The sequence below is a fragment of the Rhamphochromis longiceps genome, linkage group LG10, assembly GCF_057381845.1.
Source record: "Rhamphochromis longiceps isolate RC_006_pf linkage group LG10, R_longiceps_female_GT1.1, whole genome shotgun sequence".
In the NCBI taxonomy this organism is placed as follows: Eukaryota; Metazoa; Chordata; class Actinopteri; order Cichliformes; family Cichlidae; genus Rhamphochromis; species Rhamphochromis longiceps.
In genome coordinates, this window is record NC_140566.1 from 23,546,428 (window position 1) to 23,573,078 (window position 26,651).

General features: G+C 40.9%; 2 protein-coding genes across 6 annotated transcripts; both read right to left on the reverse strand.

The window, feature by feature from the left end:
* Positions 1-239: 239 nt before the first annotated feature.
* endou2 (endonuclease, polyU-specific 2) lies at positions 240-3,840 on the reverse strand. The gene is made up of 7 exons (XM_085421039.1): positions 3,645-3,840; positions 2,736-2,891; positions 2,214-2,319; positions 1,978-2,099; positions 1,523-1,635; positions 846-999; positions 240-610 (listed from the first exon to the last, which is right to left on the reverse strand). Exons 2-7 carry the CDS (start codon positions 2,835-2,837, stop codon positions 356-358), a joined length of 852 nt encoding a protein of 283 aa, XP_085277165.1. The 5' UTR covers positions 2,838-2,891; positions 3,645-3,840; the 3' UTR covers positions 240-355.
* A 3,517-nt stretch (positions 3,841-7,357) lies between these two features.
* Positions 7,358-13,178, reverse strand: rnf14 (ring finger protein 14). Of its 5 annotated transcripts, none has more exons than XM_085421038.1 (9): positions 13,000-13,178; positions 12,219-12,377; positions 11,384-11,445; positions 11,103-11,256; positions 10,180-10,565; positions 9,855-10,083; positions 9,456-9,628; positions 8,795-8,925; positions 7,358-8,681 (listed from the first exon to the last, which is right to left on the reverse strand). In XM_085421038.1, exons 2-9 carry the CDS (start codon positions 12,367-12,369, stop codon positions 8,618-8,620), a joined length of 1,350 nt encoding a protein of 449 aa, XP_085277164.1. In that variant the 5' UTR covers positions 12,370-12,377; positions 13,000-13,178; the 3' UTR covers positions 7,358-8,617. The 5 variants fall into 5 exon arrangements, with proteins under 5 accessions (XP_085277164.1, XP_085277160.1, XP_085277163.1 ...); XM_085421034.1 differs by having other exon boundaries at positions 11,384-11,514; positions 13,000-13,173; XM_085421037.1 differs by lacking the exon at positions 13,000-13,178 and adding an exon at positions 12,798-12,947 and having other exon boundaries at positions 11,384-11,514.
* Positions 13,179-26,651: the final 13,473 nt, after the last annotated feature.

Sequence of the window (26,651 nt, forward strand, 5' to 3'; positions counted from 1 at the left end):
TTAATAAATTAAATCATTACTTAAAAATTACAGGTTTTTATTTACTCTGGTTATCTTTGTCTAGTATTAAAATGTATTTAATGACCTAAAACGCTAAGAAAGATTAAGAAAAAATGTAAAATAGAGATAAAGATAGATCAGTATCCGGCTTCAGACTTCAGAGACTCATCAGTTATTTCCCATCACGTAATCCGTAGCACACTCTCAAAACAGAAACAAAGGCAATGCAGTTAGCTCTTGGAAGGTTTTATTGTATCTTTATGTAAAATAAAAAGACAACAACAATACCTATGACACTTTGTACCCAAGCTTAAGTGATGGGGAAGTTGTATGTCAGATGTATTTTCTAGTCAAGTTACCGAGGGTTCAGGTACCTGAGGAGCACAGGGTAGGTGGTACCTATATGCTTCTGGTTGTAGTGGTGGCAAACAATCTCCATGTCGTACAAACTGAACTGGACTTTGACGCGTTCATTAGGCGAGGTGAGGAAACAGAGAGTGTAGAGGGCGAACTCGAACTCGGGACTGACTCCGATGAAGATGCTGCCCTTGGGCTTTATACCGTTCTTCCAGCTAAACTGTAGCGCCAGGATGTGTTTGTTCTCATCGGGCTGCGGTAGGGGCAAAATGAAAAAGCCGGTTAGGCAGGGAGAAATGAGTCAGATTGTTTGACAGATATTTGCTGACAGTGGAGAAAAGGCAGGAAAGAAATTACTGATAAATATACAGGGAAAAAGTAACCTGAATACATTTTTGAATATCTGTCTAAATAGTTAAAAGTAAAGTACCAGAGAAAAGAACTTCTTTGCCTGAGTTTAATTAAAGAAAGTCTTAAGAATAGTATACCTGGGGTGAATGTGCAGTGACACTGTAGCCTTTGTAATCAATATGGCCCAGCTTCTCTTGTAAGTATAGCTGGATCCAGTTGTGAAAACCAATAACAGTCCTCCCCCCTCTTGTCTCTCCAACAAACACGTGTTCAAAGCCCGAAGAGTCTGGCCTGAAGAGAGACAAAAAGGGCAATGTCAGAAGTTTACAGCCACTCATCATGGGCGTGAATGCCACAGTAGTTTTCCTTGACAATTGCAGATTCCAAGATTGCGAGTTTAAACGATCATACATATGTACAAGTTATTTGGATGTGTCTTTGCTTTGCTTTGCCAGGATCTGGAAGAAGACCCACTCAGATGAGATGAAATTGGTTATAATGTTCAGGAACAACCCAGGAACCACCAAGGCTCCAGACTGCCATGAACTGGAAACTGCTGGACCAGCAGTGTTGCTGTCCACAGTGAAGCCAGTTTTACATCAACATGGACTGAGAGGTTACCGGCCAAAAAAGAAGCTGCTCCAAAATCGATGCCTTAAATTTGCAGCTGCCCACATGGACAAGCCAATCCTGAACACTTTTTTTTCTTCCATTTGACAGCACTGACGCTGAATGTATCTGCCACACAGAGCCAGTTTGTCAGCCTGTATTTACCATCGCGGTGCTGAATTCCACTGACGCAGATTCCACCCACCTGCTGGATCCTCTCCTCGCATAAAGCTCAAACCAGATCCTGTACAGCTGCTTCTTGAATTCTGTCTCATCCTCAGGCGAAAGATGCTTCTTGACCAGGTATTTATGGGCTATCTAAAAAATAGAAGAACTTATTACAAAATGCTTATAGCTCAGTTAGCAGGGTGGCTCGAGATGAAAGCGCTAGTTGGTCCGATCAGGACTTAAATATCTCAAATACCTTTAACCCACAGAGGATAAATCCTAATTATTTAGTGATCCCATGAGTTTATCTCTTCCACCATTAGTAGGTGAAACTGGAACAAACCTCCACAGACAAATAAGTGCTACTAACATCCGTTTGTTTTTTTTTTGTTCCTGTCATAGAAAGCCATTGATAATATTTCTTCATCCTCTGTATTTAATAATGACACTAACCTACGATGGCGAACATAGTCAAATGCCCCTCATAGGTACCTTCATGGTGGGAGTCTGAACGATGGAGTCCAGGAACTTGTGGTTCTCTGCCACTTCCTCAGGAGTTACAATTTCTGGCTTACCGGTGTCACTCTCATAGTTATCCAGCAGGGAGATAAAGGCTGCAAAGATCAACAGAGGCACATTTCAGTGGCACATTACGTCATTAAACAATGTTTAGGGCTGCTCAGTCCTATAAACATGGATGATAACAATACAGTGCCTAGTGCACTTACCTAAAAAAGTCTCCTTTTTGAAAATGTTCTCATCGACAAAGGTAAACAGTGGATATCCCGCCCCGTCATTGTTGTCATTGATGTTCATGCTGTCTCCAGCTTTTCCCTGAAACAGGAAGAACAGTGCTTTTCATAAAATGCTCCTCATGTATGCTTCCAGTGATATCTTTTCCTTTACTCTTACTTGTGCCTCCAAAATGTAAGTATTACTACTACGTGGTAAAAAATACAAGTAGAAAGTTTGTCCAAATTAGGAAGACCTACAATAAAAATTTCCATAAATATCGACGGTTTCTATCACAAAGATCTAACCTTTACCTTTACAGTAGGTCTCTAAGTTTCCGGGCTTTGACTTTTTTACTGAGTAAAGCTCATTCAGAGCTAAAAACTTGAGCTCTATTTGCAGGAGAAGAACAGTGCCTGTTTTGAGGTGTAATGCAGACTGTCAGATATCGTCATAAGTTTGCAATATATACTATTATCTACAACAGGTGTCTGTGTGTGTCTGAGTGCGTGATGCACCTGAAGGGAGATCCTGTAGTCTTTTCCAGGCTTTAGTCTGTTGATATCATTGTCCCATAGCTCCTGCACCATGGCTGACAGCTCTCTGTCACTCTCAATCATGATATGACCGCTTGCAGATGTGCTGTGGATGCTCTCTCTTTCCAGTATGTGCTTCTGACAGGAGAGGAACAGTTACTGAAGCCTCTGCTTAACTCGAGCTTTAAGCTTCAGAGGTGAACAACACCATAAAACTATTTTTCACATATAAAAAGTGTAAAGCACAGGTACGCTAATGCATGTAGGCATACAATAATGTATTTCTGCTCTTTTTGAACTTGTTTAAGTGACCCATCAGATTAAATATAATACTCACTTATGTGTAAAAAGCTTTTCAGAAATATTTAACTTTGAGGTGATGTGTGTGCAAACAGAGGTTATAAATCAGTTTATACAAATGGTTTTGGCTATTTGAGTACAGCATTTTAGCCCAACCATTTACATGTTGTTGTTTTTTTAAATAAAGAATGTATTTATTATATAAATAATTAGATATAATAAATAGCCATTTCCCACTGAGGAAAATGTCAGCTTTATCATAAATAACTAGATATTTCAAGCTACTTAAATAAGCACTGTTAATCATTTCTGTGTCACTATAAGGTCCTTTTTATGGTTAGTGGTTTATTATCTTTTGTAACTGAGTTGATGTTCTTAACTTTAGTATTTTATTTTATTTATTTGTACATTTCAACGTTTTAGATAGATACATGAAAGCGATTCACAAGGCTGTCCTAAGTGACTCGGCACTGTAAAAACATAATAGCTTCAACTGCTTAATCTAGCTTAAACACTATTGCATTCAACAAACGTGGCTGACATAGATTCACACATTGCATCCCATCAGCCACCACATCAAAATCCACTGACCTTCTCCTCTGTCTGTCCTCCTGCTTTAATAAATCAAATCAATGATTTGAGGGTTAGTGAAGTATCTCAGTGCTGGTCAGGTGCTGCTCGTGCTGGTTGCCGTGCAGGTGTGTTTAGAGGCATAGTAATAGTCCAGCCATGTAGTCAATCAGTGTGTATGGAGAAAGGCAGGCATGGGCTGGGGGAGCGAACAGAGACCACGAGGCAGGGGATGGGACAGGACAGGAGAGAGGGGCCGTTTTAAAGGGTTATCCCCTGTCAGCAACTCTGACCAAAGGGATCACACTATGTTGTCGTCTCTTTTCAGTCTCACACTAAAACGTGGGGTCTTTGTTTCTTTAGAATTTCATTGTTTCTCTGTCTGTCACAGCATAACCTCTGAATTACAGGGTAAATATGGGTCATATTTCAGGTAATAAGATTTTGTTAATGGTTAAAGTTCACTTAAACATCTACATAGAACCAAGGTCTTGTACGAAACACGATTGGGGTTTTTTTTTGTTGGGTTTTTTTACAAGTCATTGACCTCACCATTTCAGATTAAAAGCTTGATTAAAGCATTTTAAAACAAGATTTTAAAGTCTTCAACAAATTAAATTTAAGGAGGAGCTAATACAACTTTTTACTTTTATAATAATTTTATTTATTTAAAAAAATCCCGAAAATATTTATATATAATGTGGCCTTCGTGGAATTAGAATAGAAGAGTTTTATTTTGTGTTATCTTTTTGTAATATACAATTTCTTGTAGCCGTCTGAGTGTTTTAATTTTCAGAAAAATACAATCCCAGGCTTCTTTCTTTTTTTAACCTTGTTTCTACTACTGAAAAAATGTCTGGCAGAATTAAGTCTAAGAGATGAGCAAAATTATCTTATGTCTAAATCTCAAAATTGCCATTTTGAAAGTTTAAGTTGCTTCTAAAGAAGCTAAAATTTTAAGATCCCTAATTCAATTTTTTAAGTCATTAAGTTGAAACTATCTAACCAGATTCTTACTCTGGATGGCATTACCTTGGCTTCCAGTAACACTGTGAGGAACCTTGGAGTCATTTTTGACCAGGATATGTTCTTCAATGTACATATATAGGTATCAACTATCTTAATTGCCCCTTGGGGGTGAATAAAGTTTTCGTGGCTTGACTTTGACTTGACTTGATATTAAACAAATATGTAGGACTGTTTTCTTCCATTTGTGCAATATCTCTAAAATTAGAAATATCCTGTCTCAGAGTGATGCTGAAAAACTAGTTCATGCATTCATTACTTCCAGGCTGGACTACTGTAATTCATTATTATCAGGAAGTCCTAAAAACTCGCTGAAAAGCCTTCAGCTAATCCAAAATGCTGCAGCAAGAGTACCGACAGGGACTAGAAAGAGAGAGCAGATTTCTCCTGTATTGGCTTCCATTCATTGGCTCCTTGTTAAATCCAGAATTGAATTCAAAATCCTGCTCCTCACATACAAGGTCTTAAACAATCAGTCTCCATCTTATCTTAATGATCTTATAGTAGCATATCACCATTAGTGCACTTTGCTCTCGCACTGCAGGCTTACTTGTTGTTCCTAGAGTATTTAAAAGTAGAATGGGAGGCAGAGCCTTCAGTTTTCAGGCCCCTCTTCTATGGAACCAGCTTCTAGCTTGGATTCGGGAGACAGACACTATCTCTACTTTTAAGATTAGGCTTAAAACTTTCTTTTTTGCTAAAGCATATAGTTAGGGCTGGATCAGGTGACTCTGAATTCTTCCTTAGTTACACTGCAATAGGTTTAGGCTGCTGGGGGGTTTCCATGATGCACTGAGTGTTTCTTCTTCAGTCACCTTTCTCACTCACTATATGTTAATACACCTCTCTACATTGAATTATATTTGTTATTAATCTCTGTCTCTCTTCCACAGCATGTCTTTCATCCTGTCTTCCTTCTCTCACCCCAACCGGTCGCAGCAGATGGCCCCGCCCCTCCCTGAGCCTGGTTCTGCCGGAGGTTTCTTCCTGTTAAAAGGGAGTTTTTTCTTTCCCACTGTCGCCAAAGTGCTTGCTCAGAGGGGGTCATATGATTGTTGGGTTTTTCTCTGTACGCATTATTGTAGGGTCTACCTTACAGTTTAAAGCGCCTTGAGGGGACTGTTTGTTGTGATTTGGCACTGTATGAATAAAATTGAATTGAAAGTTTAGTTTTAACCATTACTGAGCATTATTAGCAGCATAACCAACATTATTTTGTGTCTCCCATTTTTAGGTGTCTTTTATATGATAAGAGCATAGATATGTTTTCATAGCATCTGTTTTGTAGAAACTACAAATAGAAGATTTAGTTTAGCAAAATTTGATTTCACTTTGTTAATCATCTCCTAACCAAGCTAGCTTAACCCTTTTACAAGCTTAGCAACCAACCAAAGCTTGTTTAAATTGCTTATGTAACATTAGTAGTGAGATTTTTATTAATTTAATTCATATGCATGAATATGACAATTTATTAACTACTATCAGTGAATATTTATATTGTAACATTTTATGTCCTCTGACATTAAACATGACATCATCTGATCATTTTAAAAAACCTATATAAAATGATTATTTATTGTTAGTTTCTTTGGAGCCTTGGCACAAGTGTAAGAAAGTAAACTTTTTTCTTTCAAGGAAAGTTATTTAATCAGTTCACTTTTTTTTTTTTTTTTATAAACACAATTCAGTACCAGTGTGACATGTCTCTATTCAGGTGTTCAATCTGTGGGCCTTTGCTAACGTGACCTTAGTTAATCTAGAGCAAGTGTGGGCAATACTTTCTTTCCAAAGAGCTGCTTTAACCTAACCACTTTATGGTAAGAGTGTAGACTTTTACCACTCATCTGAACCAGAAACCTGAATTGTGTAATGCACGTGCAAAATAAGTTTTTTCGGACCTCTGCAGAAACAAGAAAAATATATACCCTACATTTAAATATGACACTGCTGGTCATGTGAAATCTCACATTCATTTTGTTGTAACCGTGTAAGAGAAAAAGATTCTGTTGAAATAATAGCGATGATTTTTTTTTTTTTTAAAAACTGAAGCCAACGCAGTCAAAACAGGGGTCACACCAAGACTTTCAATAAAACTTACCACTGTGGAAACAGCCCTCAGCCCTGACCTCAGTAAGCAGTGGACGGATGAGCTTGTGCGCTCCGTATCTTATTTCAGGTCATACTGAATAAAACATCAAGTTCATTTTGTAAATTGTTTTCAGGAACCTAAAGAAGTCCAGCGGCTTTCAAGCACAAGACTGTCAGAAAGCAGGACTAAGTCAGTAGCCAACAAACATGCAGTTTCATGGGTACATCAGGTTTCAAAAGACAGAGACTGTGTCAAAAATTCATCCTGAGGCTTCAATATAGGACTTCACAAACCTGAGTAATGTCACAGTACTTTCGTCCATCTGTTATACTGTATATCCACTTTGCCCACAGTAATGATGGCTCATAACATGTGGGCAAAGTGATACACTGCAAGACAATCATGACATTTACATTATGTTTAGTGCATCAGGAAGTTTTCACTAAATTACTGACAACAGAGGCAAGCATTTCAAATATTAATAACCCGTTAAACTGTTTACACTGTGCTGTTTTCAGTATTACTCTTATGGTCAGCGTTCAAACCTCAACCTACAGTTGTGTCTATTCATGTGCAGTTTTATGCTGGCACCAAGACATGAAATGAAACAGACAAAATGTTAAGTAAGAATTTTTACTTTGAGGAACAGTTAATTGCAATGCAAATCAACATGCTTTGCAGGACAGACCAAATCATTCAGTGCTAAAAAAGAACAGATTTGCTGCAGGGTTCAATTCAGAACAGAACTGCTTGCATTAGAAATTTGCCCTTTCACTCTAATGTAAATGAAGTAATACAATACAAACTAATTTTTGTATCTGTGGATATAATTAAACTATTTGGCCTCACTTTGACACTAATTAGTGGCAACATTAAGGAGTAGATCTATTCGATTATATCATTTCTCACACCAATCCCTGAATGAAATTAAAGCAACACATACCCTAATGAGCAATCGTTAAACCATTGATTCTCAAAAGTATCTAAGCCACTTTCCTCTATTATTTAGTTCTGTACAGAAATATAATAAAACCAATACCAACCAATCCAATGAAATAAATTTTAACCTGCTTTGACTTTGTGCAATGACTCAGCTAAACTTGTTTATGAAAGACTATGGAGTAGGCTCTGTAAATAGCACCCTGTGTCTTTGGGAGGCATGGGGGTTTTCCCATAATGCCTAGAACTAAAACAAAGCACAACTTCCAGTTTTGAAATTATGTGTGAGTAACACATCTCTGGGTTTGTCTCCATTTCTTTAAAGCTTTATCTTAATTGTATTTGTTATATCACGAAATTTAAAAAAAAACAAAGGTTTTCATGCCATACCTTTGATAAATGAAAAATCTGATTAGATTGTTAATGTGACGTGAATAATGACAAAGTGGGACAAAGACGGTTCCAGTTTTCCTCTTAACACTGGAAAGGCAGAAAAAGCACCTGAAATTGAGCAAACTGAGCTTAACTAGTGGTTCCATTATTAGTTCCTAAACTTTATAAACCTGCAGGACAGGAAGTGCATGTCTACTTGAAAAGAGAAAATCTAGACATGTACAACCAATATAATGTTGACCTGTATAAGTCTGAAATTCAAACAGCATTTCCAATGATTTAGCCCAGTGACCCAGTCAGGTGCAGAAAACTGTGCTGCCAATCAATAACCACATATCTAAATACCCATTATTGATGTACAAACCAAAACAGCAATTTTAATGTTACCATGTTAACAAAGACATAATAGTGACATGGTAGGGTTATGGTGGCTGTAGTTGCACTGTTTGGCCAATGCAGGCATATTGAAGTCACAGATGAAGTGGTGGCTATGTGAGAGATAAAGTGCGTTCAAATTGAGCATACAGCAGTGAAGCACTGCACAGTGTCAGTCCTCCTCATCACTCCAGAAGGCATCATCATCTTCATCAGGATCCACACCGAGAAAAAGCCTGCAACAAGAAAGAAAAGATGCATTCACAAACAATACGTAATGTAAATATAATATCAATAAGCCTAACTTGGGGGAGGGGGTTAAAAAAAAGAAGGAAAAAAAATCTCTTACTGGTTGTAACAAGGTGAATGTGGGTTGTTAAAGTGACTGTATGGGTTGACTTTGCTGAGGACGCCCAGGCACAGCCAACAGAAGTACTGCTTACAAGAGGTGCAGGTCATCTTGTTACAGCCATCAACTTTCTGAAGAGACACAGAAACGATACATTAGCTACAACTGGGATAATCTGGAAGCGAACGCAAGATTTTTCACAGACAGAACAGAAAAAAATAACGACATATGACGCCTCAGTCACTGGCCTAAAGATCACTAGGCAACCCCTTGGCAACCTGGTTAGACAGTGGTTTCCAGGTAATAAAAAAAGTTGCTCTGCGATTGCCTTGGCTGCTGGCAGATTGCCAGAGTCTCTCGTCAAGGATTTCATAGACTTCAATGAAAGCTCTTAACAACTACTCACCGGGCATTAACGGAAATAAACATGTGACACAAACGCAGACAATGATTCCAGGAGTAAACATTTCCCCCTAGCAAACATGAGTTGCTAGGATGTCTCTAGGCCAGTACGTTTTAAGGAGCAATTTTTGACTGGTGGCTGCAGTTCATTTTGGAGACCGTCTGATGACAATAAACATTCAATTTTACAAAAATCTGAACCATGATCCTCAAGTCAAAGCCAGTTCTACTTCACTGTTAACAACAGGGAAAGCCCAACCTGTATATTGGTTCCACAGCGCGGGCAGCATTTGCAGTTCTCACTGAGCCAGTCTCTGCTAAAGGACTCCTCAACTGCTTTCTGGATTACCCTTTTCCCATAGCGTTGCTCCATGAACTTTTGCCCTGAAGCAGTAGCAGACAGGTACTCATCTCTCAGGTTACGCAGTTCCTCTGTAGGGAAAAAAACAAAACAAAAACACTGGTTTGAACATGAAGATGTGTTGATGGCATGTCTTTAAACAAAGAAATCTTCACACCAATGTACAGAATCTGGTGGACAAAGACAACATTTTGATATTGGAGACTTTCTGGTTTCTACTACAAAATTTGTAGGTCGAGTTAACTGACCAATCAGATTTGCTTCTAAAGAAAACTATTAAAGTTTCAGTGGCATTACCTGCACGAATTTTACAGTGGGAGACACCGTGATACCCCAGCTTGCACAGTGTGCAAAAAGCATACTGGCATGCTGAGCAAATGCCCATGGTTGTGTCTGGCTCCATCATTACAGCGGTACCACAGGACTGACGGGGACAGTAGACCACATCAGCCATAAGGTCCAAACTGGACTGAAGGAGCAAACGGTCATATCTGGCAAACAGCTCCTCGTCCACGAGCTGTTTCACCTGAAACATAAAGGCAGACAGGAAAGGAAAGCAGGGTAGGCGCTGACGGTAGGGTGAGTTGGACTTTAATTGAACGGACTCATAAATCACAAATACCTGTGACGGTGTGGCTAAAGAGGTACATTTGGGCTCCGGGCAGTTAAGGCACTGAACATTGCCATCCCTTATTTGGATCTGGAAGTATTCAGTCATGCAGGCCTTGCAGTATACATGTTGGCACTCCTTAAAGCAGAGACAGTTTGAGCCCAGCTTCTCTACAAAGCAGATTCCACAGCAGAACACTCTGCTGTCGAACACCCTCTGCCGCTGCGCCTCGTCAAAGTCTAGGAGCTGAGGTAAAAGGTCGGCACGCGGGTCCATCAAAAGGACAGTCCTCGGGTCCAGCTGAGAAGACGATGAAATCTTCTGTTCAGACTTGGAATTCATCAATTCTTTTTTCTTTTCTTCTGCTTTTTCAGGATGGCCCCCAAACTGCACCATAGCTAGGACAAAAAAGCAAAAGACAAATTTGCACCATTTATAAACATAAAATGCAATCTGTACATATGAATTACAAACAGAAAAAAATGCCTGAGATGTGAACAATGTGTACAAGTGTGTGTACCAATGCACATGACAGGGAAACAATTAATAGCTTTCAACCTTCCATCTTTCCAGTTCAACTTTCAGGGGAAAAAAGTGGATACCACCAATGAGATGTTAGGTAGCCATCAGCAAAACAATGAGAAAACTGAGATCCTCACACCCAGGATGCCTACGTGTGCATCAAGTATTCTGCAACTGAGAAGCATCCAAAATGTTCATTTTAGGCTCAGTGCAGCTAAAGCACTGACAGTGTCCATGTTATGCTATTTTGGAATGTGGATAATTTCAACTAACGGCTAAGAAGACATGGCGAGGTTAAATAACATTAACAAATCTAATGTTTTGAGCCAGTTTGTCCCAGTGTGCATAGTGTGTGGTGTGAAGTATCTATGCTCTAATTTTCACTGCACGGTCGGGTTTTCTTCACTCATTACCTGCCTTACTTCCTCCCCTTAAGATTTCAAGAGGTGACTGGATACCCAGAAAGCCCAGAGCCTCTTCTTTGAGGAACTGGATCCATGTGAAAAGAATCACACAACCCTGATTCTCCTCCCACAGCTCATCCAGTCGTCGGCATAGAGAGCTCATCTGAGGTGACATTGAGAAAGGTTTTGATATTTACGATGTACTGTTGACTCACAATTTGAATATCCCAACATGTCCAGTACTTCTTGTGGCACAATAAAGGATTATCTGAGTTGTTATGAGTCCGTACCTGTGCTCTGGTCATCCATTTACAGCTGAGAGTGAAGAGCGGTGGGGCTGTAGAGGGATAGTCTGCAGGAATCTCAAAGTTGACCACCAAAGGAGGTAGGAAGGAGACATTATATTCAGTTTTATTCTCTCCTGTGATAGACAGAAGAGACTTCATTACATTTCTTATTAGTGCATGATTAGGAGGGAATAACTGAATTAACCCTCTGCACCCCATATTAGCTGTGGATGGCCAAACTCGCATACGATATGAAAAGGTAATCATATTTATATAAGGAAAAGTTGAATTTTTAGGACACTTGAGTCCAACATGTTGTTGTTTAGCGAGCTTGTTGTCAGCTACATGGAGACCGGGAAGGATTGCATGTCTAACCTGCTGACACTAACTGTGACAATATCGGTAATAAATAAGTATGTTTATGCAAGTTTTCCTATGTTAAAGTCCTGACTTCAGCACAGATGAGGCTTGAGGTGAGGAGGGGGATGAGATGGAGGCAGGAAGGAGAGAGTAATGCTGTAGGATGCAAACGAAAAGATGAAAATATCAATGTAAACATCTTAAATGGCCACATGCAGTTTGAAAAAGCTATCTCTAATCTTTGAATAAAACAAACTAATAATTACTTAAGCTTTAATCATGTTTATCACCATATACCCATTGCCATTTCTTTCAGGAATCTGGAAGATCTTAATAAAATTATATTAAGGTACATTGGGTTAGGGTTAGCCCATCTTCTCCAACGCATCCTGAAAAGCGCTTTATTATTATGAAACCTGTCAGATTTTTCCCCACAGCTTGCTTTTCTTTCTTTGCAAAGCCTACCGGACAGCTGTACCTTTGACTACCACTTTGAAATCTGGAGGGAGCTCCAGACAGAGCTGGATCTCTCCCCCCTGTGCAGACTCTGCCCGATGAAATTCCTCTTCATCGTAGATACTTGCTAAAGCAAGCAGCTCATCCTCCTGGGCTTCCTTGTCCTCAGACATTTACATTCCTGCATTAACGGTGTGTGACAAACATTTATTATTAGAAATATCATGACAAATCCTGACAAACCGCTAGCACACGTTAATACTGACAGAAAGCTAAAAACAAAAGCAGCAACTTGCATTTTGTCCTCAGAAACATAACGTTTTCCTGCATTCACAGTTTGCAGCTTGGTTAACCGTGGTTTTCCCGGAACTCTTTTTATATAACAATGACTAATCACCTGAGAGCAAAGTACAGTTTCCTGTGATATAACGTCAGCTTACCGTAGCTAACGTCATGCTACAGTGTGGCCCAAAAGTTAGCAAGCTAGCTAGAAAAAGTTTACTTATCTATGTCAGACGTATTCCTAACTCCATCCTAATTTAACAGCAAGTAAATCTGAACCGTGAGTCAGCTTCAAACTAGAGGACAGCTCCGTAACTACCAAAGTAACTAGGGGAAACCCATCCAGGCTAGCTTGTTGTGCTAGCTCAAACAGTGGCTTCTTGGGGATCTCGGCCGTCCTCTAACTTTTCTTCTGTAGCAGCAACACAGCACTTTAGCTCGTCTACGCAACTAAGAACCCCTGCATAAGATCCCTAAGCCTCTAAGTACTAATTAACTATGGAAAAGTCAATGTTTCTTACCTTGTGCGGCCAAAGCACTAATGACTCCTGCCCTGACTTCTTTCTGTCATGGCGCGTCACCTTCAGGCTTGTGAGTGTATGACATCTTTACTTGCAATTTTGTTACGCTAAGAAGCAGCGACCTCATGGTATTTAAATAAATATTGTACCTCTGTAAGACTGTACGAATCTTAGTAAACATACACCACTTCATTAGGTACACCTGTTCATCAGAGGTGTGGACTCGAGTCACATGACTTGGACTCGAGTCAGACTCGAGTCATTAATTTTATGACTTTAGACTTGACTTGAAAAAATGTTCTAAGACTTGTGACTTGACTTGGACTTTTACACCAATGACTTGGGACTTGAATTGGACTTGAACCGGTTTACTTGAAAAGTACGGTGGCCCCTAGAGACAAAGCATGTATAAACTCCAAAACACTTACAAATTCCAAATAGCACGCACAAACTCCTCAACACATACAAAATCCAAAACACATGCAAACTCCAAAACACATGCAAAATCCAAGACACGTACAAGCTCCAAAACACGTACAAAATACAAAACACGTGCAAAATCCAAAACACGTGCAAAATCCAAAACACGTACAAAATTCAAAACACGTACAAAATTCAAAACACATGCAAAATCCAAAACACGTGCAAAATCCAAAACACGTACAAAATTCAAAACACGTGCAAACTCCAAAACACATACAAAATCCAAAACACGTGCAAAATCCAAAACACGTACAAAATTCAAAACACGTGCAAAATCCAAAACACGTACAAAATTCAAAACACATGCAAACTCCAAATCACAACGGAAGTGCTCCAGGACGCTAGGGGCAGTGTTGAGCTCGATTTGTAAAATAAACGGCAAGTTTGTTGCAAACACATGGGCTCTAGTCTCCGTTGCGCTTCCCAGGTTGCCTAGCAACTATGATACTAACAGCTGGAAACGTGTCATACAACTTTTTTTGACAGAAATGAAGGAGAACATTTTTTTTTTCATTTGTTTGTTTGTTTCTACAAGAGCTTTGTGTGATTTGATAAGTATCTGAGGCTGAGACCACAGGACAGTAAAACATGATTTTTGGGCTTCATTTCTGTACTGAACAGTCATTTAAGATTAGCTAGTAAATAACAATTAGCTAATGTTGTTCATGAGACTAAAGTCATATCACTTTGGTAATGTAAATATAATATGGCCAATATTATGGTTATTATATTAGTCATTATTAGGTATTACAGCAGTGAACATGAACTCTTTGTCAAATACTGAGCTTCAGTACAGATTCAAGTTGCAGTTATTTACATGTCTTACCACCTTAAATCTTCACTCAAAGACAAGTATATAGGAATGACTGCCAAATTTATTTGCCACTGAAGCCGACATTAAAGCTTGGTTGGCTCTAAACTTTTTAAATTTGAATGAAAAGAAAACAGATTTGTTGGTGTTTGGACCCAGTGGCCCCTGTGAGTCCTCTTCTTTTCATTTGGAACCCCTGGAGGTTTATTTTAAACCTGTTGTTACTGCCCTTGGTTTTAAGTTGGACCAGTCCATTTTTATCATTTAAGGCGACTGGCAAGAGTGAAATCGTTTCTTTCTAGGCAGCACTTTGAAACCGTGATCCATGCTTTTATTTCTTCCCCTGTGGACTACTGTAACGCACTTTATGTGGGGGTCAGTCAGTTGTTACTCTGACATCTGCAGCTGGTTCAAAATGTATATTGACAGTGCATATATAGGTGTATCATATATAAGAGACAAATGTTGTTCCTTCAGTATGTTGGCATTACTAAATTTGGCTCAAATGCTTACATACATGTGTAAAAAGAAAATGTACAAGCTGTGAGCTGTTTCAAATCAAATCACTTTTATTGTCACATCACATGTGCAGGTACATTGGTACAGCACATGTGAGTGAAATTCTTGTGTGCGAGCTTCACAAGCAACAGAGTTGTGCAAAATACAATAATGTAAACAAGCAAAAAACAAGAATGGCTACATCTGAAACTAATAAATATATGTACAATATATAATAGTATATATATGTTTCTGATAAAATGAAGAGTAGACTGATGTATTAAATATTCCTTTATTGGGTGAGAAAATCAGACCATGTCATAACTGCTTTAAGTCATACAGAATAGATATCAGAGCTTTAAACAGGCTGACGTCTGCTAAATGGGTCAAACTGGGCAGAAAGTATACAAACACATAACATCCTTATAGAATATGATGTAACACTATAGATCAACTTACCTCAGAATATATAAAGCATATAAACAATTACAGCAATATGATGCAACAAACACAGCAGTGCTACTGATCCAAAATACTCAAAGCTTCATAGAACTGAAACAAACATTTATTTTTAGGTCCATTCTGCTGCTGATACAGACTTTAGGTTTCTGAACATTAAACTTGTTGCTGCCTTTCATAGTGCGTAACTTGAAGGCCCTGAGTACTTTCTCCCACACTGGAAACACTGGAATGATAAAATTATTTGAACATTACCTAATAAGACTGATTCAGGACAGACAATTAGTTATTTTAAACGTTTCTAGCAGTCCTTCACAAACAGGGAACAGTCTGTCTATTCTCTCCATCTGTCAGCTGCTGCTGGCTCTTCCTCCTCCTCTTCCTCACATACTGCTGAGATTGTCCTGGTGGATCATCAGGGGTGCAAAGCCTCACAGATGATGTAATGCAGTGGGTCCCTCAGTCTGTCCTCACTCTGGACACTTGCAGGTGTCACACATAGAAATCAAATGTGTGATAAGCTGCAGGATTCAAACACAAGTGTGACTTATAAATACATGTTCATACTTTTCTTCCACAATCAGAGAGAAAGAAACCGAGAGAGTGCAGGACAGACAGACAGGTGACAGTCTCAGGTGTATACACTGCTACAAAACAGCACCAGAGAAGGAGGATTTAGTGTTTGTGTCATTACGAGTGCTAAACAAGAAGAGTTCCCAGATGGTACAGTGGACACATGTGTGACTCCTGTGATTAAAGCATCTTTCTTTCAGCTTAACGAGTGAACCGTCAGCTGACTGACATGACTGACTTTAATTACGCATAAAATCATCACATTCTCTGTAAGATTAAAGTCAGCTATTGAACGGCGAATATTTTGAAGTGAAGGCTTTAAAACCAAGTTAGTACAAACGTCGCTAATGTCACATAACTTTCCCGACATGTTGCCAACAGTAATGTTTTAATGTTCTTCATTATAAAAACATTTGCGCATAAATAAGTGACATAATATTCAGTACTTACTTCTGGAAGTTTACTCTTCGTCCGCTCCGCTTCCGCCGTTTTTTTTCGGCAAAATTATCCAAACCACCGCCGCGCTATGAAGTCTGGGATATGTTGGGCCATGAAGGCTACACAGACCCATCCTTAAAATTCAGGGAAATTAAGGACGCATTTGAGGGCCGCATTTCGAGCAGCCTTTGAATTGGGACAGTCTTTGTCGTGTCGCTGTGACATAATCGGCCTTAAAATGCGGCCTTTAAGGCTGCAGACCCCAAATCCGGTCATTGGTACTTCCTGGCTTGTGTAGTTACTAGGTAACAAAAGCTCAACACTGCCCCTAGCGTCCTGGAGCACTTCCGTTGTGTTTTGTATTTTGCATGTGTTTTGTATTTTGTACGTGTTTTGTATTTTGCATGTTGTAGTGTTCTGTTGCAGAGTGTAGCAACTCCGATCAAACACCAAGCTAAACCTCTGTCAATGAATACACGAGTCCGAGTAGAGTTGACTTTTTACTCAGAATCTTCATTTGACAAGCGGTGAAAACTGTAGTTGAAAAGAAATACAGAATAGAAAAAATGATCGTTTACATAAATATTGCATCACGAAATAACTCAAAATGTGACCTTACACCTTCGTGTTAGCTTTAGCAACAGCAATGATCATCAAAACTGCCTTTTTTAACATGTACAAATCAACCTCCATGAATCACAAACAAAATATAATTTTTAACAAATACCGCTATTTATGCCTTTTTAACACCTTCATCATGAAATATATACACTTACGACGTTGCCTGAACAATGTTCCCAAGTGGATGGCTGTGGATAAGCCTCAGAGCAAGACCGCATGTCCCTCTCCCTCTTAGAGCAACCAGGAAGAGGAATTAAACAGGAAATGAAGTAATACAGGTCACCCACCAGGAAGTGAGGTCACCAGCAAGCTAACCTTCAAATTTAAAGCTTCTTAACATTTTGAAGTCTTTTTACTGTTCTTTTTAACTTAAATACATACAAAAGAATTACTTTAAGCAAACATTAAAGATAAATGAAATAAATGCCTTTGAGGCATCACACTCCCCGCCTGGCCTGTGTGAGGCCACTATGAACTGGAATGAGTCCAAACAACAGTCCTTAAATCAGTCCTTAGGCAGAAGAAGAACTACTTCTGCAACTGGCCTAAGGAAGGTTCTTGTGTCACCTTGGTCGGTCGTTTTTACTTCAACCTTTCTCACATGTCCATCCTTCCCAGGAAAGGTTGCTGTGACTATGGCCATGGGCCAGTAGTTGCGGATGGTCTGCTTGTCCCTGAGGAGGACCAGATCCCCAACTTGAAGGTTTCTGCGTGTCACTGTCCATTTTTGTCTTTGTTGTAAGGATGGTAAGTATTCTTTGCTCCAACGGGCCCAAAACTGGTTTGCGAGCGCTTGAACTTGCCTCCATTGTTTTGTGAAGAGGTCCTTGTCTGTGAAATCTCCTGGAGGAGGTGGAACTCCTGATTTCTGTGTGAGGAGCATGGCTGGTGAAAGAATGAAAGGTTGGTTTGGGTCTGTAGACACAGGTAGGAGTGGACGTGCATTGATGATAGCTATAATTTCTGCCATTAGTGTTGACAGCACTTCATGGGTCAGGCGACTCTTTTGCTGCAAGAGCATTGAATCAAGGATTCTCCTGGCAACACCAATCATCCGTTCCCATGAGCCTCCCATGTGGGAAGCATGCGGAGGTCTGAAGTTCCAGCTACATCCTTGCTTGCTGAGGTACCCCTGTACAGTATTACCCATCTCCAACTCCTTGCTAGCTCCAATGAAGTTGGTCCCACAATCAGACTGAAGTTCCTTTGCAGGGCCTCTGAGAGCGAAGAACCGCCTGAGAGCATTTATACAGCTAGATGTGTCCATAGACTCAATCAGCTCAATGTGGACGGCCCTTGAACTCAAACAACTAAACATCATGGCCCACCGTTTGCTCTCTGCCTGTCCTCCTCTAGTGCGTCTGGCTACAACAGACCAAGGTCCAAAGACGTCAAGCCCCACGTATGTGAAGGGAGGGCAAACCTTGAGACGTTCCGGCGGTAAGTCAGCCATACGTTGTTCTTCCGGTCTCCCACGCAGCTTCCGGCAGATTACGCATTTGTGTAGGACTGAATTGATTAGTCGCTTCCCACCCAAAATCCACAGTCCAGCTGCCCTCACTGCACCTTCTGTGAGATGTCGACCCTGATGTCTCACCTGCTCATGGTGATGTCGTACGAGCAGTAAGGAAACGTAGCTGTCCTTGGGTAGGATTACTGGGTTCTTTTCTTCACATGTTAGTTGAGAATGTTTCAGTCTGCCTCCAACACAGATGAGACTACTCTCCAAAGTTGGACTGAGTTTATTTAACGGGCTGTTTGTGGACACCACTTTGTTTGCTTGGAGGGCTGACAGTTCCTTGGCAAAGGCTGGCCTTTGTGCTGCTTGCAGAATGACATATTTCGCTTGAGCTATTTCATCCACAGTACGAGGTAAGCGGCATCTGTGCCATCCTGTACACCTGCTGTTTTGGTTTGAATGTTTGTGAGATCTTGCCACATGGATAAGGAAAGCCACAGCTCGCAGTAGAAAGGTAAAGGTGGAGAAACGGCGAAAGCGATCAGGGGTAAGTACAGGTTCCTTCAGATGAGTAGTGTAGGTGCGTACCTGTGGTCGAATCTCTGAGTCATTTCCCGGGTCGATGAGCTCAAACGTCTCACTGGTTTGTGTTGTTTCTGCAGATAACTGATGCAGGAATGAAGGTCCGGTGAACCAAGAACTCTGTGCCAGATGGGATGCAGGCAGAGATCTAGATGCATGGTCCGCAGGGTTTGCTTCCGTGCACACATAATGCCATTGTTCTGGTCTAGTAGATTGTCGGATACGTTGGACTCTGTTATGGACATATGTGTAGAAGCGTTTTGTAGTATTACAAATGTACCCGAGCACCACCTTACTGTCCGTGTAGAACCTCACAGCATCCAATTTCAGATCCAGCTCCTCTCGGATGAGATCCGCCATTTCTACTGCAAGGACGGCAGCGCAGAGTTCGAGCCTCGGGATTGTTGGTTCAGACTGGGGTGCTAATTTGGCTTTGCCCATAACAAATCCTACTTCCACTTTTCCGTCTTCCTGGATGGCTCTCAAGTAAGCGATAGCCCCAATGGCCATAGTTGAGGCATCTGAGAATACAAACAACTCTGTGCGCACAGCTTTGGTGAGCGAGGTTGATGTGTATGCACGTGGCACATGAAGCTCCTTTAGGACTTGAAGAGAATCTCTCCAGGTTTCCCATTTCTTCAGCTTGTCTTCTGGGAGAGGTGCATCCCAGTCAGTCAGTTCTGAACTAAGTTCCCTAAGAAGAGCTCGTCCCTGGATTGTGACAGGTGCCAGCATACCCATCGGATCAAAAACACTATTGACGGTGGAGAGGACTCCACGTCGGGTGAAAGGTTTGATAATAGTTGATGCAGAGAATGTAAATGTGTCTTTTCTGATCTCCCAAAGCAAACCCAGGCTGCGCTGCATGGGTGCTGTCTCCCCACTCAAATCCAGATCCTTAATGAGCGGGACACAATCTTCTGGCGGGAAAGCTCCAGTGACTGCTGGACTGTTCGACACAAACTTGTGCAAGCGGAGGTTTGATTCAGCAAGTGAAGCCTGAGTTTGTTGGAGAAGGTTGATTGCTTCTGCTTCAGATGGGAGAGACACCAAGCCATCATCCACGTAAAAGTGCCTTTCCACAAATTTAATTGTGTCGGCACCGTACTTCTGGGCACCTTCAGCAATGGCTCTTCGCATACCATAGATGGCCACAGCCGGAGATGGTGAGTTGCCAAAGACATGAACCCTCATGCGGTAGTCGATAACCGCCTTGGTGAGGTCGTTGTCCTCATACCACAAAAACCGGAGGAAGTTACGGTGCCTTCCGTGGACCAAAAAGGAGTGAAACATTTGTTGGATGTCGGCGAGGATAGCTACTCTCTCCCTTCGAAAGCGTAGAAGGACACCCAAGAGAGAATTGTTGAGGTCGGGACCAGTCAGAAGCACGTCATTGAGGGAGACCCCACAGTACTGAGCGCTGGAATCAAAAACCACCCTGATTTGGTTGGGCTTTTGTGGGTGGTATACCCCGAATGATGGAAGAAACCAGCACTCTTCATCTTCCTTCAAGGGCGGTGCCACCTCTGCGTGACCGTTGGCAATGACCTTCTCCATGAATGCCACATATTGCTTCTGCATCTCGGGTTTCTTCCTGAATTGGCGTTGCAAGGATTCGAACCTCTTAACCGCATGCTCTTTATTATTTGGCAAACGTTGCCGTGGCTCCTTGAATGGCAATGGAGCAACCCAACTACCAGTGTCATCTCTGTGGACATTTGTATCCATGATCTCTAGGAAAAGGATGTCTTCTATTGATGGGGCAGGTTTGTTATCATCTTCAGATTGTTTAAACACTGTGTGTCCTAGCATCCTCTCAGGCGTTTTGTTAGACCTGCTGAAGCTTGGCTGTGTTTCTTTGACATGCATGAAACTTGCACAGGGCTGAAATATGGAATGGCGACCGCTGTCTACCACATGGGTCTTGAATGTGTCCACTGTTGGCTTATGCACATTACCTAGGCACACCTCCCCTATCACCACCCAGCCTAGATCGAGACGTTGTGCAAAGGGAGCGTTGTGTGGCCCGTTAACTTGTTGCCTGACCTTGTGTGCTCTAAGCACGTCTCTCCCGAGCAGCAGGAGTATCTCTGCTTCTGGGTCTAGATCGGGGATGTGTTTGGCTATATGGTGGAGATGAGGATGATGCAAAACAGCACCTGGTGTTGGGATTTCCGCTCGATTGTTAGGGATTTCGGGGCACTCAAGGAGTGGTGGAAGAGGTATGAGCACGTTGCCGTGCAACGACTCTATCTGGAATCCCTCTGCCTTTCTGCCATACGTTTCGATGACACCGGAGCATGTTCTGAGATGGTATAAGAGTGGTTCGTTCTCCACACCAAACAGCTCAAAGAACTCTGGCCTGGCTAAAGAGCGATTGCTCTGGTCGTCCAGAATTACATAAGCTTTAATGGCTTTGTGTTTTGAATGTTTGGGGTAGACCTTTGCGAGGCAGATCTTAGAGCAAGAACGACCCCACTGGCCGGGGCCACAAACCTCTGTGCAGCTGGTTCTAACATCAGTTACGTTAGAGTCATCTTCTCCCTCCCCGCCATTCTCTTGTGGTGGTGGTGGAGCCTTGGCGAGTTGAGGTTGTGGGCCAGGGTGCATGGCTGCATCATGATAGATGCTTTCACACTCTAAGCATTTCACGGAAGATTTGCAGTCTTTGGCAACATGTGAAGTTGAAGAACAACACTTGAAGCATATTCCTTTCTGTTTTAGAAAGGCCTTCCTGTCATCGATGGACTTGTTTCTGAATGTCCTGCATTTTTTAAGTGGGTGAGGTTTATTGTGCAATGGGCAGTTCTTGTTAGCGTCGTTGTTGATTGTAGAGACATCTGTTTTGTGAACCGCGATAGACTTGTTGGTGTTAAAGCTCTTCATAGGTAATCTTTCTGGTTTTGTGGGGCTTGCGCCGTTGCTTTGACGAATAAAGCTGGGGTCATTTCGCTTCTTTGCCTCATGACAAACAAAGTTACAAAAGTAACTAAAGGGAGGGAAGCAGCCGTTATTCTCTTCTTTGTACCACGACCCAGATGACACCCACTTATCCTGGAGCCCATATGGGAGCTTGTCTACAATGGGTCCGATACCTCTGGAGGTGTCTAGATATGACAGCCCAGTGAGGTATCCATCCTCCTTTGCGCCTTGTATCTCCATAAGCAAATCCCCAAGTTCACGTAATCTGATGTGATCTTTGGCTGCAATTTTTGGAAAACTGTCAAGTCTCTGAAACAGTGACTGCTCGATCATCTCAGGGGCACCATAGCAGTCATTCAGCCTCTCCCATGCCTTGCGCAGAGCCAAACTAGCATTATTCACATGCACTGAGCGTATGCATCTTATTTGCTGTCCAGACTCTTTTCCTAACCATTTGGTCATGAGGTCTAATTCTTGTGTTTCTGTAAGTTGAACCTCAGCCACAGCATTAGTGAATGAGGACCGCCATGCACGGAAATTCTCTGGCTTATCATCAAATTGGTACAGTCCTGACGTAACGAGATCACGTCGCGCCAAATATTGTGCCAGAGGGTATGGAGGTTGTGGCACGCTCACTGGAAGCATATGCTGGGGTGTTTGTGATTGAGCACTTATATACATGCGAGGGTTTGTTCTTTCGACGTCGGTCTTCGATTCAGCTCTGGTCAGTTTAGACAGGTTTGTTGTGGGTGGATGCATCCCATTATCCACTTCAGGCTTGGGCTTGCTATTGCTATGTTGGAATTCCGCTAAGCTTACAGGTGGATGCCATGTTCTAAAACTGTCTTGTGATTCTGTACGGTCTACAGATTTAACAGGTGGGACAGATACTGGTGCGAAGGTAGACTGATTCTGATCATTTTGAGAGCAAACATATTCACTAGTACGTTGCAATCTAAGCCTGTCTTCTGACTCAGATTTCATATTTTCTACATTTCCATGCATTTCTGCTACATCTTCTAACACCTGTGCTTCAGCGATGGCTGCGTCTGCTTCACGATTTAATGTTAGCACTTCCAGCTCTGTATCAATTCTAGCAGCTTCCAACTGATTTTGAGCTTCTCTAGTTTTCCTTTCTGCTTCTCTAGCAGCCTTTTCCAATTTTAATTTAGCCTCCTGGCTAGCATATGATGCTCGTACCTTAGCAGCTTCTGCTTTAGCTCTGGCGCGAGCCGCACTTACAGATGATGCTGATGTCACGTTGCTCCTGGTATTTGATACCGATGACTTGTTGCTTGCTGCCATCATGAACACGTAGGACCATCGAGTGCCGTCTTTTCACTGTAGTGTTCTGTTGCAGAGTGTAGCAACTCCGATCAAACACCAAGCTAAACCTCTGTCAATGAATACACGAGTCCGAGTAGAGTTGACTTTTTACTCAGAATCTTCATTTGACAAGCGGTGAAAACTGTAGTTGAAAAGAAATACAGAATAGAAAAAATGATCGTTTACATAAATATTGCATCACGAAATAACTCAAAATGTGACCTTACACCTTCGTGTTAGCTTTAGCAACAGCAATGATCATCAAAACTGCCTTTTTTAACATGTACAAATCAACCTCCATGAATCACAAACAAAATATAATTTTTAACAAATACCGCTATTTATGCCTTTTTAACACCTTCATCATGAAATATATACACTTACGACGTTGCCTGAACAATGTTCCCAAGTGGATGGCTGTGGATAAGCCTCAGAGCAAGACCGCATGTCCCTCTCCCTCTTAGAGCAACCAGGAAGAGGAATTAAACAGGAAATGAAGTAATACAGGTCACCCACCAGGAAGTGAGGTCACCAGCAAGCTAACCTTCAAATTTAAAGCTTCTTAACATTTTGAAGTCTTTTTACTGTTCTTTTTAACTTAAATACATACAAAAGAATTACTTTAAGCAAACATTAAAGATAAATGAAATAAATGCCTTTGAGGCATCACACATGTGTTTTGGATTTTGTACGTGTTTTGGAGTTTGCACGTGTTTTGTATTTTGTAAGTGCTTTGGAGTTTGCATGTGTTTTGTATTTTGTACGTGTTTTGTCTTTTGCATGTGTTTTGTATTTTGTACGTGTTTTGTATTTTGCATGTGTTTTGGATTTTGTACGTGTTTTGGAGTTTGCACGTGTTTTGTATTTTGTACGTGTTTTGTATTTTGCATGTGTTTTGGATTTTGTACGTGTTTTGGAGTTTGCACGTGTTTTGTATTTTGTACGTGTTTTGTCTTTTGCATGTGTTTTTTATTTTGTAAGTGTTTTGGAGCTTGCATGTGTTTTGGATTTTGCACGTGTTTTGGATTTTGTAAGTGTTTTGGAGTTTGTACGTGCTTTGTCTCTAGGGGCCACCGTAGTACAAGACTTGATATTTTACCCCAAATATAAAATTTAACATGCATATTATATAGAGATTGAAAATGTGACGTCATTCACGGGTAGAACCGCAAAGGATTCTGGGAACTCGTGGCAAGCGGTACTAGCGCACGCAGGCTTTCAATTGAAATCAGTCACACAGCGATAAAAAGAAACACAAAAATGTCAAGAAGCTGTTGTATTATTAACTGCAATAGCCGGTCGCATGACAGCCACGGGAAGCCGACGGGTAAAGAGATCGGTTGTTATCGGATTACGTCGTTGAAGAGAAATTGTTCGAGCCATGTTTCCGAAGTAACAAAGACAAGACGGATGGTCTGGATTGCAGCCATTCAAAGATCAAATATAACGTCCCAGAACACTCCAGCTCACAGGTTAGTCTGCTCCAAGCATTTACACGAAGGTCAGTGTCTTTTAGTACTTAATACGTCATTTTCATAACATAATTAGTGATATAGGTTACAAGCAAGTCTGGCGCTGAACAGAAATTGTCGCGCTATGCTCCTTTGTTTATTGTGCATAAATAGTGAATTGTCCTGACACAATATTGCGTTTCGCTTCTGTTATTATGGTACATTGACAAAAACATATACTTTTATTCACAGGATAAAACAGGTTTTTTGTATCACTAATTGCCCAGTACGATTACAGCATACAGTATTATTGTCACTGCTACATTTCTGTGATGGGTACCAGAAATTATTTCCACTACTAATTAATTACCGTTGAGCTCAAAGGTCCTATTAATAAACGGTTAACGAATGTGTATTTATGACGACGATTTGTGAGACTGGTAAACTTATGATACGTACGATGGTCTTTCGTTCTACACGGTGCATTTCAAGGTCCTGCACCCATCCGTCGGTAAACTGTACCTGGGCTTGTTGCAGTGACCGGAAGTTACTAAACTTCATGAGTGTGTGCACTCACTCCAAGAACCGTATGATTATAAATATGCATATAAATATGCTAAGATGAGATAGCTGACTTCATCTAACTAGCAAATGTTTTCCAGGCTACGTTGGTGATTCAGTTTTTTTTAATATGTATGATATTTTTGTCATGCGATTTTAAAGCCGGTCCTACAACCGCATCCAAGAATAACATGCAGCTTATCTCAGAACTGTCGGTGAAAATTATTCTTGGAGCTAGGTTTAATTGAGCTGCATTTTAAAGAGGTGCAATTTCACAATTTGTGTATATTTTCTAAGTTCACTATTTTGTCATGTGTTGAGAAAAACACAGATTAAAAAATTACATGGTCTAATATTTACATTTAGCATAACTGCAACATTATTTTTTCGTTTTTTTTTTTTTAAAGACTCGAAAGGACTTGAAATTCAAAGTTTCAGACTTGTGACTTGACTCGGACTTTTACACCAGTGACTTGAGACTCGACTCTGACTTGCCTGACATTACTTGAGACTTGACTTGAGACTTGAGGATAAAGACTTGAGACTTACTTGAGACTTGCAAAACAATGACTTGGTCCCACCTCTGCTGTTCATTTACTTGCTGATACTAATATCTAATCAACCAATCACATGGAAATGCAGTGCTTTTAGCCATATAGACATGATCAAGATGACCTGCTGAAGTTCAAACTGAGCATCATAATGGGGAAGAAAGGTGATTTAAAATATTCCCAGTACGAGTATTTCAGAAACTGTTGTTCTACTGGGATTTTCCTACAAAGCCATGTCTTGGGTTTATAGAGAAAGGTCTGAACAAGTAAAAAAAAATATCCAATGAACAGCAGTTCTCTGTAAGAAAATGCCTTGTTAACACTAGAGGTCAAAGGAGAATGTCCAGACAGCCTAAATTTGGTGTAAAAAATATGAAAGCATGGATCCATCCTGCCTCGTATTAATGTTTTAGCCCGCTGGTGGTATAATGGTGTAGTAAGCGCATGGCCCACTAGAGGACGCCAGGCCCTCCTCACAAAGCATGTTTTTGACTGTATCAGTGGACTGCTGGAGGTCACTTTGAAGGGCTCTGGCATTGCTCATCCTGTTCTTCCTTGCTCAACGGAGCGGATACCGGTCCTGTTGATTGGTTAAGAATGGCCTTCTGTTCTAGGATATACAGCAAACCTGGCAGTGACAACTGATGTGCCATCCTGGTAGAGTTGGACTACCTCGGCCACTTCTACGGGTCGGTCAAAAGCTAGCAGCGCTCTCCTACTTAATTGACCATATCAATATTCAAGAAGTTTAAATGGCTTGAGGTTATATTCTGCTTAAAAAGTGTTTAATTTTTTGGAGCAGTGTATTGTGCAAGGTTGCAGGATGTTTGTAGAGTGTTTGCAAAACTACATTTAAAATAAACCTTATTTTCTTTCTGAAAACTGGATGTAGGATATGCAATTACTACTGTGTTCAA